The following is a 13,509-nucleotide window of genomic DNA, read 5'->3' as shown; positions in this document are numbered from 1 at the left end:
TCACTTTGCGCATAAATATCAGGAAAACTAGAAGAATGCCTATCAAGTTATAAGAAATTACGGAACTGCCACAAGGACTATGGACAGCTGGCTTAGCTAAGCATTACGAGCGATTAATGGTTCCAACAAATATCTCGACTCACGTCCGACGAGTCACCGCCCAGCCAGCTATGTTCAAACTCCAAAAAAAAAAAGATTTCTTTTGGGCCAAAGCCCAAAAAGACAAAAATTCCCAATCCACTCTTTGCTTTGCCACCCAAACAATTTATGACACAGAGTAGGACCAGCTGTATTTTCACTAGGAGTCTCCATCTAATTGGTGTTTTTGCTTCCGTTTTGAGTCCCGGTTCCTTTGAGTTCTGCATAACCTGGTGGCAACTTTGGTGGATGCACAAATGGCATGTTTGGAGAAGGTCCTGATGAGGGTGGTGAGCGAAATGGCCAAGTGATTGTGCTCAAATTTGAAGCTGGACTGCTTGAGAACTGGCTTGGCCTTAGTGAACTACTAGCACCCCTTGAATCGATCTTCCACATAACTCCTTTCTACTCTTAACTCTGGAAAGCTTGGTTGTGCCTCGTTAATGTCTCCTAGAATGATGGTCTGGTTTTTATCTCCCGCTGCCCTAACACTGGGTGCCCCAAACTGAAGCCAGGGCTGCCTGAAATGTGGTGGCCGGTTCAACATGGCAGCATTGGTTCCAGAATAATTGCTGTTGCTTTCTGCATCATCTTTGCCTCTAGCTTGAAAGCCTGGTTCTGATATTTCATTAGGCTTATTTGGCTTGAAGTCTTGCTGCTTATCTCTGTCCAATGGAGAAGTCATGTCAATGGGACCAACTCTAGGCACAGAAGATCTGCCTGTGGCGATTGTAGTTGTGGGAAATGCTTTCTCTGGAGGAACAGCCGGAGTATAATTAGATGGAAGTAGATCATCCCAATTCTCTAAGAACTCCTTGTAGCTTTTCGGAGGTTCACCTCTGTGAGACCTGTAACCTTACATATCTCAGCCTGCGTGTTGCGTTTGTCTTCTAATTGGCATGCCAGACATATAGCAGCAGCAGAGATGCTGATTGGATTCCTGCAAGTGCAGAAGCATTTGTTGATCACAACTTCTCCAATATGAGTAGCCAGCTCCTGAACGCATTAAGATGACTCTATTACAGCCACCTTCAATGAAAATCAGAACCTAAAAGCGGGAGCTATCATTTCTAAAATAATTGCGTGGCACCAGAAATTGATTTACTCATCCATATTATTAAGCCACACCAAACAGATACCAACAAATTATACAGTGTAAATTCCATTTATAATCTTATTATACACTTTCCTGACAACTTGCATCTATTGCAAGATGATTTCTAACAAGTCCTATCTAATTTTAAGCAATTTTTACATTCTTCTAACATTTATCTGCAACACCTTCCATCTTAATTATCAAAACATAAGCATATAGAAAGGGTTACAACTTCTAATAGATAAAATTCAACTTCATCAACTAGGATAACTAGGTCCAAGCAGTGACTCTTAAACAGAAAGGTACCTTTGCAGATTTGTTGAGTTGGAGGAGAGTGCAAAATCTCGGCATATGGACTGATATAGAATTACTATTGAAAGGCTGACTTAATTGCAGAGCTTCTCCCAGTATCTCGATGTACTTGCCAATCTCTTTCTATCGTACATTGACAGCAATAGAGATTTCCTGTCATTTGAGAACAGCCCCTAGAGATGTATTAGAATAAAGAAGGGGAAAATAACATACCATAGAGATTTCCTGTCATTGATTTATTGTCTACCCTAGCAAGAGCAACCTCTTTGTTAATAATCAAGCATCCACTCTTAACTTTTCCCTTTCAAGTGCTCAAAGTACTAAAACAACACAAAAAAAGAAGCATTTAGTTCCAAGATTTTAAGACTCACAATCTCGAGAATTCTGTAGCATTTTAGTTTTTCATATATTCTCCTCCACCACCTCAATTCCTCATAAATATTTACCCATACACAGTAATCATTCCCTTGATTTATCTTAAGGGTGCCCACAGTCATCATTCCTTTGATTTACCTTAAGGGTTGCCCGGTACACCTCTCAAGCCCACCTGCCTACTTACTCTCTTCATTTTTATACCAGTTCAATTCTCCATTTTATTATTCCGAAACCAACCATGCCACCAACTCTCAGCCACTGAAATCTCACATTACACTGAAGAACAGTACCTAAGGAACCTTAGCAGTGTCATAACACAAGGTCACAAGAGATACGGATGCAATTCTTTATAAGAAAGACATCTATGGACTACCGATAACACATAGGTCCTGCATATACTAAGGGCAAAGACTACAAGATGCTTATCTCAAACTCCAGCAGTAGTAGTAGTTGAGAACTTTCCGTATACCAGCAATTAGCTTCTGGTCAATCATTTTCTTTCTCAATTCTCACGCCACAATAATTGATTGTAATAAAATATACATATATATGTATACATGGAAAACTTGGAACATAGAGTTTGCATTACCACATAATTTACAGGAGAAAAGAACCACTATTTTCCAAAATTTCGTGTATAGCCTGTACATACAGACATACACACAACAGATTCTTTCTAAAAACAATCTGCTTCAAAAACTGGCACAAACGGTCAAACATCTCAACCATGTGAGGCAAATGCAGGCCAATTTAGGGCATCAAATATCCAATTTACCAAAGGGTCTTGAAATTGCAAAGAGGCACAACTCCCAGCTGTGATAACGAACCAACTTGATTCAGCAATATAATTCCAACTAAATCTACCTCACCACTAAACTATTTTAACATAAACAATTCAAATGTAAAATCAGTTCGGGTCTCTTGAGCTTCCCTAATGGCCTGAACAAAAGCGGCAGTAGCAAGGGCCTCAACATTCCGGTTCCTCAAGCAGGTAGCCGAACAACAATCCCTAAACAATTGAAACGTGTGATCCGATATATCGCAATCCAACCCCAAAATCGACGCCAAGTCTATAATCTGCATATACGCCCTCAAGTTATCCACCACAACCGTCGACGATGACGTTGACGATTGCGTTGAGCACGAAGAAAGTTCTAGAGTCCGCTCGAGCTCAGCTGTTGGCCGGGAAGGAGAGAGCTGAGAGAAAGAGTATAAATGATATATTAATATTAATAAATTATTCGAATTAAATTCATTATAGAGTAAATTCAAATTTTATTATATTAATTTATTAATTAAATTGAATTTAAATATTTTTATATTTTATATAAGTAATTTATGAATTTAATTTAATTTTTATATTTTAATTAATAAAATATTTTAAATTTAAATTTAAATATAAATAATTAAATTTTTATCAAATATAAAAATTTTTGTTTTTATATATTAATTAAATTTAATTAAATAAATTTAAATAATTTAATTTTTATTTCAAATTAAATTTGAATTAAAAAAATTTAATTGAGCTCGAAGTAATTTTGAGTCTTAATTTTTTAATCAAATTTGAATTTAAATTTAATATTATATGAATTCAAACTTGATTGAAATCCTTAAATGAGCAGAGGAAGAGTGAGCTGGGCTCGAGTGATCGTGTGGAAAAGGCCGTGATAAAACCCGTGGGCTCAAACGGCTCGTCTTCGTGGACTTGGTTGGCGAACGCAGGAGCGGGGACGTCGGAGTGACGAGGCAGAGAGGGGTGTCTTGAGCAGGCACGTGGAAGAGGTGGTGGTTTTGGAATTCGCGCTCTTCGACGACCCGACCGCACGAAATGCACTCTGTTATGGACCGGCCTGTGGTCGTGCTGGCGCACAGACCTTGCGCCACCGAGCATATGGACACTTCATCGTTAGTTATTTACTAATTGCTGTGTATATCAAATTTAGGGCACTAAATTGCACAAAATGAAAACACAATTCGAATTCCTCTCCCAAATAACAAAAGGAATGGGTTTGAAACATTTTCTTCACTTGAATATTTATGTAATTGAAATCTCTTCAAAATTTTCTCGCTTGAATTTATATGGCTTAAGGTAGGTGGTTGTTTCAGTTAACCACCCTTTAGGACAATATCGTGACAGCAAAATTTCGAAAGAATTGAGAACCTAACTAAATAAATACATAGTTTCTCCCTGTGAGAAAAATGGAATGAACTATATGGTTTTGCCGACCACTATCTGTGAAAAACTTGGGCAGCATATGAGCAAAATGAGAGTACAAAAGTAGTAAATTTGAAACCCTAGATCCAGCATTCTTCACATCATTGATCAGTTCCACTTGAGGTTACCTTGGATCTACCTTTCTCTGCTCGTTTCAGACCCTTGCTCAGCTCTCTTACACTCTGCCAACATAAATGGTAAAAACGCAGGGGAATACAAATTAAATTCCATTTACGTCTCACTCTACTAAGCTAACAAAACAAAAGCAGTCAACAGCATAAAATAAAGACATTGAATGCCATGGAGTTTAACCATGAATAAGAGTTTACTTGGGAAAGAAGGAAAACTTGGGGGACAGGATCTTGGAGATGAATCAGAATTATCAATTGAAGAATACAATTCTAGGAATTCAATCATGAGAAGTTAATACCAATCAACCTATTATCATGCTGCGCTTGTAATAATCCTTTAGATAAACAGGTTCTCAGATCTAGGACACCCCTATGGTTCATCAAATTAAAGTGAAACAGGATGGAAGAATGACGAAAAGAATTAATTTGACTTGATGTAACTTGATTGGTCACACAGACATTAAGTAATTGAAAGATCCCAAACAGATAAATAGAATAAATGGCACTCCAACTAACTCTAGAAAACGATATCTCAGAGTAAAAGTAACAACATTATCACAGGGTTCCATTCGGGACAGTCATTCAAAGGACAGTAAAATGCAAATTACCCTAAGACTAAACATGCTGAAAGCCATGCTCATAATACGAGAGCATATAACATGCTTAAGTTATTCGGTTTCTATAACCCTAGCAGACAGAGAAAGTCTACAACCCCAAATTATTAGAATTCAGAAAACTAGAATACTAAAGGGGGGTAGCATGTGTAGTAAGAAAGGGAAATATGCTCCAGCTCATTGTTTCTCTCCTTACAAACATGGTAAGATGTAGGAAACCAAGAATATCCACAGCTGCAAAATCATGTTTAATTCAGATATGCTCCATTTACCATATAGGTTGAGTGGCATAAACCTACATACTAGTTAATTGAATTAACCAGATCTATTTGCCTTTCAGGGTGAAACTTTACCAACAACTGGTGTAATTCAATTGACGTAATCTTATTCTTTTAGGCCTTCTGCACCAAAGAATTGAATAACAGAGAAACTTGAACCACCAGAGATTACATCTCCATGCCATCAAGTTTCAGAATAACTACAGCTTTGTGTGAACTGATATCTCCCACCTATAGAAGGCAAGAAGTAATTTGCATTCATCAATTGAAGTTGCTAATAATTACAGCAACTTAACTAGAAATGGCAAAGCAGGAAACCAAATGAAGATAAACACAACTAAGTAGTCCCAAAGTAATTGGTGTATGCTAGACTGCTAAAAATATACAAATTCTGGATCCCACTCACTTAATGCGAAGTCCCCAAAAGGAAGATGGCACTATTTAAAAACTAAAAAAAAATATCATACAATTGGGACGATCAAAGGGCAGAAATTATACTTGAATGAAATGGAAACGTTGCTTTAAGTAGCAAACTGATAGCAGGCAGGTAAATCAATTCTAATGAAGGGAAAATCCATTAAGCTACTAACCAAATGTAATTGCCAGGGCAATCTAGTTGCTTCTCTGGTCATATACAATAGAAATCAAATTTCATGCAAAACCAAACCTTACAGAAATCGCAAACAATAATAGGTTTAAAAAGAATTCTAGTGAAAGGAAAATCTGTTAAAGCTAAGGGCCAAAAGTAATTAGCGGAAAACCTAGTTGCTTAAGCAAAGGATGTGTTTAATCAAATGGTTAAGCACTTGAATCGAGACAAGCATTCTAGATCACCAAAAACAAAGCTAAGAAAGAGAAAGAAAATGATAACATGCAGCAAATCAGCATAATTCACAAAGAAAAGAAACCCTAATCCTTACCGTTGATTGGATAGGAGGAGGATCAAGATCCACGAAGCGTACGGACATCCTAACGATCTCAGTGATTGCAGCCTCTCTAACCCAAGGAGCATCACTAGTCAACTCCTCGTAGGCAGCCTCAAACGCCTCTTGCCAAAACCTCGGTAATCTGATCCGAAGGCTGTTCGTATACACATCCCACATGTGCTTCACCACCTTCTCTCTCTCCTCCATTTCCTAACAAAAAAGCAATTGAGATAAAAACTATATTTTTTAGACCAATGCAAAATTATAATGGAGAAAAAAAATGAGGGGAAACGTACGAGGACATCTAGATCGTCGTGAATGGGGTTACCGAGATCATCGGAAAGACGGTTGAGATTACCGGCGGACCACCGGAGAGTGACGGTGCCGGTGAACATCGACCAGAATGCCAGTAACAAAATCGCCGCTAATGCCCAGAACTTATACCGGCCTTTACCAAACAAACTCGAATCTGCGCTTTCCTTTTTCACATTTGTTGTCGTCGTCGTTGCCGTTGTCGTGGGCAGAGTATCATCATCCTTCATTTCGAATCAAAGAAACGAAACGATTTTTTTAATTTTCCGAATTTATTTATTTTATTTTTCTTTATTTGTTTAGTAAGAAATGGACTTGGATTTGGTTTTGGTAAGGAAACAACAGGGGATTGATTTCGATTTAGTTGACCATTATCTGATTTGGAGTGGATATTGACCGTTGACGTGAATGTGATGAGAGATTTAACGGTTTTGCGAGGTTACTTGTCGGTTTCTCATAGAGTATGGACAGGGCTACCGACTTTCAACGGTGTCGTTTTCCCTCCATGATTTATTGTAGGGCTGGGCTGGGCTGGGCTCATTCCTTAATATCTTTCCTTTTAAATTTTTTTTCTTTTACTAATTTTTTTAATATACCTAATTTATTTTCATTTTCATAACTTCTTAATACTTTAATTTTACATGCATAAAAAATGAGCATATCACCTATATTAATTGTAATATAATTAATTAATTATAAATTAAAATTATATAAAATTTATCAAAATTTTATATAAAACTTACATTTATAAATAATAGATATTTACATAATTCTGAGCTATAATTAAATAATTATAAATTTGCAGTAAAAAAATAATTTTAAATCTATTCATTTTTTTCCCAACAATCTCTTGATCAAATGGTCAAAGGAGACGATGTGGCATTATATAACTTTAAAGTTAGAGTTGAAGCAACCTCAACCCCACCTCCCGAATAAAAAACAAAATGTAACCTTTTATTTTTGAAAACTTTGATCTGTTATAAATTTTTAATTTTTATTTATTTAATTAGTCCGAAGATAATAGTATGCGTATAATTTTTTAAATTCATAATTATTAAAAATAATACATGTTGTCCAAATTAATACTCATTTGATGATAAGATAATAAATGTCAAATGTAAAGATAGAGGTGTTTTTTTTTTTTTTTTTGCTTAAAGGTGTAGCTACAAAAATCCAATTATTAATTATTAGAATTTGTTCTGTTGTTGTACAAACCTAATCTCTCTTATATTTATGAATTTAATCAATTAAGTTTTGAGTTTTACAATTTGCCCCTTCTTTCTCTCTTATATTTCAAACCTTACCTCTCTTATTTTGATAGTTTAAATCTTGAAAAATTTTAAATCATATTAATGTAATGTTATATTTATTTATATCTACAATTACATTGTGATTTAATTTAACGTATCAGAATAAGTATTTGAGCACGTGACTTATAAGCTCAGACATTACTATTTATAAAGTTGAAATCGTATTTTCTTATTCTCAATCTAAAAATACAAAGTAAATCATGGATTTTGAAATATGAATCAAGTTTGAGTTAATTTCTCATGTTTGATGATGATGGAATTGCATCATATATAAATCACATCTAGAATATTATACAATTATACAAATATAAATCATGTGTAAAAGACAATGATAATTTAAAATTTTAAATCATATGAAACTCAAATATTATTATTTAGTAGTAATATCTTATATAATCTAAAATCTTTATAAATAAATCTCAAAGCTTTTTTTTTATTATTTCTTTTCAAAATTGGGTTGTGTTTGATGTGAAATAATTTTTCAAAGAGGAAGATGGCCTAAAAGAGACCGGGAAAGAAGCACTTCTCTTGAGCAATTTTCTATCAAAGGATGAGATTTCATGACCATAAAACCGTTTTGATATTGCCACGTGTCCATCACGCTTTGATAATACTGCACCAGCCGATGTACCAACACCATAGGTACATGATCTAATCTCCTTCTCATGGAGGGATTTCCCATGTGTTTCCGATAGTAGCTTATAGAAAAACAACCACGCCACTGATGCCATTCCAGCGAACAACAGAAACGTACCTCCAACCGTGATGAAACCGTACAACTCTAAGAAGGCCAACGACGTTAAGCCACGTGTAACCAGATTAACCGCCGCTCCCATACTTGCGCCTTGGGCTCTTAATCTCAAAGGGAAAGCCTCCGAGCTGTACACCCACGTGACGGGGCCCAGTCCAGTAGAAAAAAACGCTATGCAAAGGAACGCCATGGCCACACTCAAATCAACGGCCCATATTCTCTTATGCGATTGGTAAGCGATCGTCAATCCCAAACCTAAACCAGCGAGGAATAAGATCATGCCAGCGACGCTGGCCAGAAGTAATGGTCGTCGTCCGATTTTGTCCATCAGAAAACCAGCGGTCAAGATGATGCAAATCTGGATTAATCTGACGGCTGATGTAACGCCTAAAATATCTTCCCCATTTTTAACCCCAGCCATTGCTAAAAGTCTGGAACAGTATTCATTCACAGCATCAATTCCTGTTGAATTTCGAAAGAAATTTAATCCAACGACTGCGATTAAAGCTCTTCGAATGGACGGTGACGGATGGAGGAGAAGCTTCTTCCAGGATCCTACCCAGCCACTCTGTTTTGACTCAGCGGTCAATTTAATATCGCCGAGTCTTAACTCGGCCTCCTCTTCGCTAACCGAGGTTTTCTTAAGAACTCGTGTTGCCTCACTGAGTTCACCTCGAGTTACAAGCCAACCCGGTGATTCAGGCAAAGTGAGTAGCATAGCTAAAGCTAACAAAAATGACGGAATCGTTCCGAGTCCTAACTGGAGTCGCCAAGTGAAAAGCTTCTTGGAAGTGAAACGAGCAAAGATATTGTCAAATAAATATCCGATACTCCAAAAGACTTCAGGGAAAGTCGTTAAGAACCCGCGAGTCGAATCGGGGGATAACTCGGTAATGTAAACGGGAGTTACAGCTTGTACAAAACTAATTCCGATAGCAAATAAAAGGCAACCCGTCACGAACACGACATAGTTTAGAGCTAGACAGCTGGTGACCAGAGAACCGAGGAAAAAGAAAATCATAGACAAAATCAAACTATATTTACGGCCAATAAGATCAGACAAAGTTCCAGCAGTTAACGATGCTATTGAATGGAAAATGATTAAAAAGTAAAATAAATTTTCCATCTTTCTTCTGCTGATTTCATCGCTTTTCATGAAAAAATCCGCTGTTTCACTGCTCAAATCATTATAGTCTGAAAAAAAACGAAAAAAAAAAAAGAATTTGAGAACTGTTTTAACTTTTAAGCAGAGTCAAAAGAAATAATGCTGTAAAAAAGAACGATAATTGAAGACTGAGAGAAGGGGAAACTCACGTATGCCAGATAGAAATGAAGTCATGGAGGCGAGGATTGCACGTGTTAATTTAAACTTTGTTAAAGCCATGCTAGGGAGTTCAAGGAAGCATTCAACTGGTTAGGCCAAAGAACACCAGAAATTTTCAGGTTATAATCATTCAAAGTTTAAGCTCAGTGATTGATGAGAAATGTTGATTTTTCTTCTGTCTACCGAAAGTCAAATAATAAGTCCAGGAGCAGAAAAGAATTACCTAAATTTAAAAACTAAGGCCACGAGGGCTATAATTATTAAAAGTTTAATCTCAATGATTGATGAGAAATGTTGATTTTTCTTCTGTCTACCGAAAGTCAAATATTAAGTCCCGTAGTAGAAAAGAACAAGGGGATACGCTTGGGGGTTCACGCACTAAATATATTATTCATTTTTATTTTAAAACTTTATGATTTTATTTCATAAATCTTAATTAACGTGTCATAATAGATTTTATAAATTATGAAATCAAGAGGTCATAAATTTTTTTTTTGTTAAAATTTAATATTTTTATTATATTCAACATAAAATATACACAGAATTAAAATCACGTTGTGACATTTTTTGAATTCTCAAAACTTCTATTACTTTTTTCTCGTAGGAATAGAGAACCTCTCATCGTCTCGATTGTGCTATTGGAGGCTGTGTGAAAGTCGGAATAGGAAAGCACTCGTCCTGGGGTGACACATTAAAATTTTAAAGGTAATTCTTATTAGGGTGTCACAGATTTTTTTTGTTAACATAAAATATACATAAAATTAAAATTACATAAGATCTTAAGATTTTAAAAATAATTTTCATCGTTAACATTTAAATTCATTAAAATTTTAAAAGTAATTCTTACGATATAATATTTAGTATATATAAAATCAAAATTATATCAAATATTAAAATTTAAAAAATGACTCCTACCGTATAATATTTAATTCTTTTGAGATTTTAAAGATGTTTCTTATGATATAATACTAACTCTCGTTCAATTAATAATCGTGTGAAAATTTATACTTAATTTATAAGATATTATTCGTTTTTATCTAAAAATTTTAAAATTTTATTTTATAAAAAATATCATATAAATTTAAATTTAAATCTTAACTTATATATCATAATAAATTCCTAAAATATCATGATATAAGATTGGACTTCACAATACTAATTCTGTGATGATACAGGATCTGCTGTAGCCGCATGCTTTTTTTTATTATTGGTAGTATTCAAGCTACAGGCAGCCTTTCCTTTCGATTTTCCGTTGGCATTTGTATTTGTGTATTTATTTTGTATTAAATATTTATAAAATATAAAAATTATTATATAATAATTTATATTTATATGTCAAATATAAAATATATATTTATTTTTATTAAATTTATGCAAATTTTTATCAAATTTTAATTATTGTTGCTTTTATATCTTTTATTTGTATATTTTTGCATCTCAATATATTGTATCTAACATTATTAGCACTTCATTCTTCATAACCAGCAAAATGTAAATGGATATAAGACAGAAGAAGTTCTTCAAAAATTTCTTTATCTAAATTATCAAAATAATGCATTCAAATTCTCTCTTATATACACATTCTTTTTTTTTCTTTTTTTTTTTTTTCATTTCCATTGTTATAAAAATGAGAAGAAAAATGCACATTTTCTCTTCTTATGATGACAAGTCTTAATTTTTTTGCAGGTCAGATGGAGGCAGAAAATGATCCTTTGACAAACCCCATACATTGAAATCTACTTCTTCAATTTTCCATTTCTCGACAATCAGCCTCTTGTGATTAGCAGATTGCTCTCCATATCTAAACACTGTGACGCTTGTTTTACCACAACGCGCAATGTTAACGCCATCAACATACTTATAGTCATCCATAGCTGACTCTGTCCTAGTCTCCCAAAAAACATCATTGTCATCCTTGGTTTTCATCATCAGTAGTCTGGAATCCTCAAATTGAATCAAGAGACCAGACCTCTGGCTGAAGTAGCCCCAGATTGTGTGGTGGATGATCTCATAGTTTGGTCCACTTTGAGCCTCACGGATGGCAGGACTTGTCTCAAGCTTGAGGATAAAACAGTCTTCATTGTTTATAATTTTCTCTCCTATGCATGTTGCATCTATAAACAAATTGGCCGTGGACCTTGGATCCAATCCCTTAGCACAGAATGGAAAAAAAAAAAAGAGTCAAAAGGAGAATAAATGCTTGTATTGTATGTATAAATTTGATAATGAGAATGAACGATACCTGAAGAAACCGGCGCAAGGGTCTAGGAGGACCTTTTGAAATGGGAGTTTGTTGATTAGAGGAATGCCTCCAGGAAAGTTTGCCATTGCTTCCACAAACCACCTTGCATCCTGATACAATAAGCTCCAAACACCATAAATCTGGATCTTTTTGCCAGAGTACGTATCCACCCATTTCCTCCGTGCTCTTCACATTAATCCTTGCATCAGCTTGGTGAAACTCTGATGCAGTAATTTTCACCTGACCAGTTACACACATGCTATTCACTGCGTTTAATGCCTGTTGTCCTCCTGTAGCAGCTATATACTGCTGCACAATGTATTTTGCTGTTGAAGCTTGCTAGGAGGAAACAAAGTTGAGTTAATAATTAAAGTCCTTAATATAACACTTATTTCCCATGTGTCTGTTTATCAAACTCATTTCTTATTGAAATTTTATTCAAAAACAAGTTTTTGTGTGTTTGGTTTTTGAGTTTATGACAAAAATAGCCTATAATCTAAACAAGGAAATGTATAATTGTATATTAAAACATGGCTGAGGAGTTATTGAGAGGAGGGTAACAATATCCTTACAATTGAGCAATCTTTGACAGGCTTGTAAATAGAGTGGCCCAATTGCACCTGGAGAGGAATAAGAGGAGATCCAACAAGGTAAAGAAGGAAGCGTAGCTCGTTAATACGACCTGCAATGACAGGTTGCGACCACTTATCCGAGGTTTGAGCCTTCATCCATGTTAACATATTTGCCAAACGCACTTGCAGATTGTTTCCCATGCTGGTGAACATTTCTTCGGGTACTGGGACCTCGAGAACCGTCTCAAGGCCATCGTCTCTGTCAATATTTGGACAAAGTTTCCTCATTTAACAATTTCAGAGACGGGAAAAAATAAAAAAAAGATAGAAAATGAAGAAATCAGTAATTGGTTAGAGATGCAAAAGGAAGAGATAGAATTCGAGTCAAAACACCAAGTACCCTTTCTCCTCCTGGACCTCTATCCTGAGAGTGAAAAAGGGAAATACGTGGGGAAGTTGAGAGCAAGAGATTTGCCTAAAGGGCTCTCCTTACTTGTAGGAGTCGTGTGGGCACGATTTATATACATTTTAAGCTAAGCCGATTCAGATTGTTTACGAAGTTTCCAAAAAGGGGGGGGGGGGGGGGGTTAGAGCAACCTATATTGTTTCAAATTTTCTTGCCAAGTGCTTATTCAGAATTGGCTGGAGTGGCTTAAAGCTTTGAGATTTGAGGCCCCAAAATTCCGTTGATTTAGAAGACGAGCTTACATATCGTTACGCATGGACTATTTTAATGGAAGAAAGTTGAACATGCATAGTTTGAAACCCTCTTACAACGTTCCATTACTCTTCAAAATCAAGAAATATTTCTGCCAGAAGAAATATATAGTTTCTCCCTCCCTAATTTCATCCTTTCTTTCCTCTAACCAGATTACAGAAGATTATGAAGAAAATTTAACCTGGTGAAAACTTC

At 35.4% G+C, this 13,509-nt stretch overlaps 3 protein-coding genes and 1 pseudogene across 7 annotated transcripts; all 4 read right to left on the bottom strand.

Annotated features, from left to right (window-relative positions):
* Nucleotides 1–57: 57 nt before the first annotated feature.
* Nucleotides 58–3,825, bottom strand: LOC111316468 (plant-specific TFIIB-related protein 1-like; annotated as a pseudogene). The gene is made up of 4 exons (XR_016333292.1): nt 3,519–3,825; nt 2,829–3,118; nt 1,541–1,703; nt 58–1,134 (listed from the first exon to the last, which is right to left on the bottom strand). The product of XR_016333292.1 is annotated as a plant-specific TFIIB-related protein 1-like (transcript).
* Nucleotides 3,826–3,925: 100 nt separating this feature from the next.
* Nucleotides 3,926–6,792, bottom strand: LOC111317174 (uncharacterized). 2 transcript variants are annotated; one of them, XR_016333291.1, is made up of 4 exons: nt 6,382–6,792; nt 6,080–6,295; nt 5,235–5,390; nt 3,926–4,318 (listed from the first exon to the last, which is right to left on the bottom strand). XR_016333291.1 is itself a non-coding variant. In XM_022919571.2 (3 exons), the coding sequence occupies exons 1-3, from the start codon at nt 6,625–6,627 to the stop codon at nt 4,238–4,240; spliced, it is 543 nt and encodes a 180-aa protein (XP_022775306.2). In that variant the 5' UTR covers nt 6,628–6,786; the 3' UTR covers nt 3,926–4,237. The 2 variants fall into 2 exon arrangements, 1 of the variants encoding a protein (XP_022775306.2); XM_022919571.2 differs by lacking the exon at nt 5,235–5,390 and having other exon boundaries at nt 6,382–6,786.
* Nucleotides 6,793–8,032: 1,240 nt separating this feature from the next.
* Nucleotides 8,033–10,013, bottom strand: LOC111317170 (putative polyol transporter 6). Its single transcript, XM_022919565.2, has 2 exons — nt 9,773–10,013; nt 8,033–9,652 (listed from the first exon to the last, which is right to left on the bottom strand). Exons 1-2 carry the CDS (start codon nt 9,840–9,842, stop codon nt 8,154–8,156), a joined length of 1,569 nt encoding a protein of 522 aa, XP_022775300.2. The 5' UTR covers nt 9,843–10,013; the 3' UTR covers nt 8,033–8,153.
* A 1,296-nt stretch (nt 10,014–11,309) lies between these two features.
* LOC111317173 (uncharacterized) lies at nt 11,310–13,488 on the bottom strand. Of its 3 annotated transcripts, none has more exons than XM_089753735.1 (4): nt 13,305–13,488; nt 12,597–12,855; nt 12,025–12,363; nt 11,310–11,933 (listed from the first exon to the last, which is right to left on the bottom strand). In XM_089753735.1, the coding sequence occupies exons 1-4, from the start codon at nt 13,316–13,318 to the stop codon at nt 11,454–11,456; spliced, it is 1,092 nt and encodes a 363-aa protein (XP_089609861.1). In that variant the 5' UTR covers nt 13,319–13,488; the 3' UTR covers nt 11,310–11,453. The 3 variants fall into 3 exon arrangements, with proteins under 3 accessions (XP_089609861.1, XP_089609862.1, XP_089609860.1); XM_089753736.1 differs by having other exon boundaries at nt 12,997–13,481; XM_089753734.1 differs by having other exon boundaries at nt 12,597–13,482.
* Nucleotides 13,489–13,509: the final 21 nt, after the last annotated feature.

The sequence above is a fragment of the Durio zibethinus genome, chromosome 24 (genome assembly GCF_047325235.1).
Source record: "Durio zibethinus cultivar Kanyao isolate XHJ-2024 chromosome 24, ASM4732523v1, whole genome shotgun sequence".
Taxonomy (NCBI): domain Eukaryota; kingdom Viridiplantae; phylum Streptophyta; class Magnoliopsida; order Malvales; family Malvaceae; genus Durio; species Durio zibethinus.
This window is presented reverse-complemented; position numbering and strand designations above follow the sequence as displayed.

Coding starts and splice junctions, on each gene's coding strand:
- LOC111317170 (XM_022919565.2), bottom strand. CDS start 9,842: ATGGCTTTAACAAAGTTTAAATTAACACGTGCAATCCTCGCCTCCATG. Junction 9,653..9,772: donor TTCATTTCTATCTGGCATAC/GTGAGTTTCCCC, acceptor GTTTTTTTTCAG/ACTATAATGATTTGAGCAGT.
- LOC111317174 (XM_022919571.2), bottom strand. CDS start 6,627: ATGAAGGATGATGATACTCTGCCCACGACAACGGCAACGACGACGACA. Junction 6,296..6,381: donor ACGACGATCTAGATGTCCTC/GTACGTTTCCCC, acceptor CTTTTTTGTTAG/GAAATGGAGGAGAGAGAGAA. Junction 4,319..6,079: donor CTCCTCCTATCCAATCAACG/GTAAGGATTAGG, acceptor TTATGTTGGCAG/AGTGTAAGAGAGCTGAGCAA.
- LOC111317173 (XM_089753734.1), bottom strand. CDS start 12,884: ATGAGGAAACTTTGTCCAAATATTGACAGAGACGATGGCCTTGAGACG. Junction 12,364..12,596: donor CTGTCAAAGATTGCTCAATT/GTAAGGATATTG, acceptor GTTTCCTCCTAG/CAAGCTTCAACAGCAAAATA. Junction 11,934..12,024: donor CCTTGCGCCGGTTTCTTCAG/GTATCGTTCATT, acceptor TTCTGTGCTAAG/GGATTGGATCCAAGGTCCAC.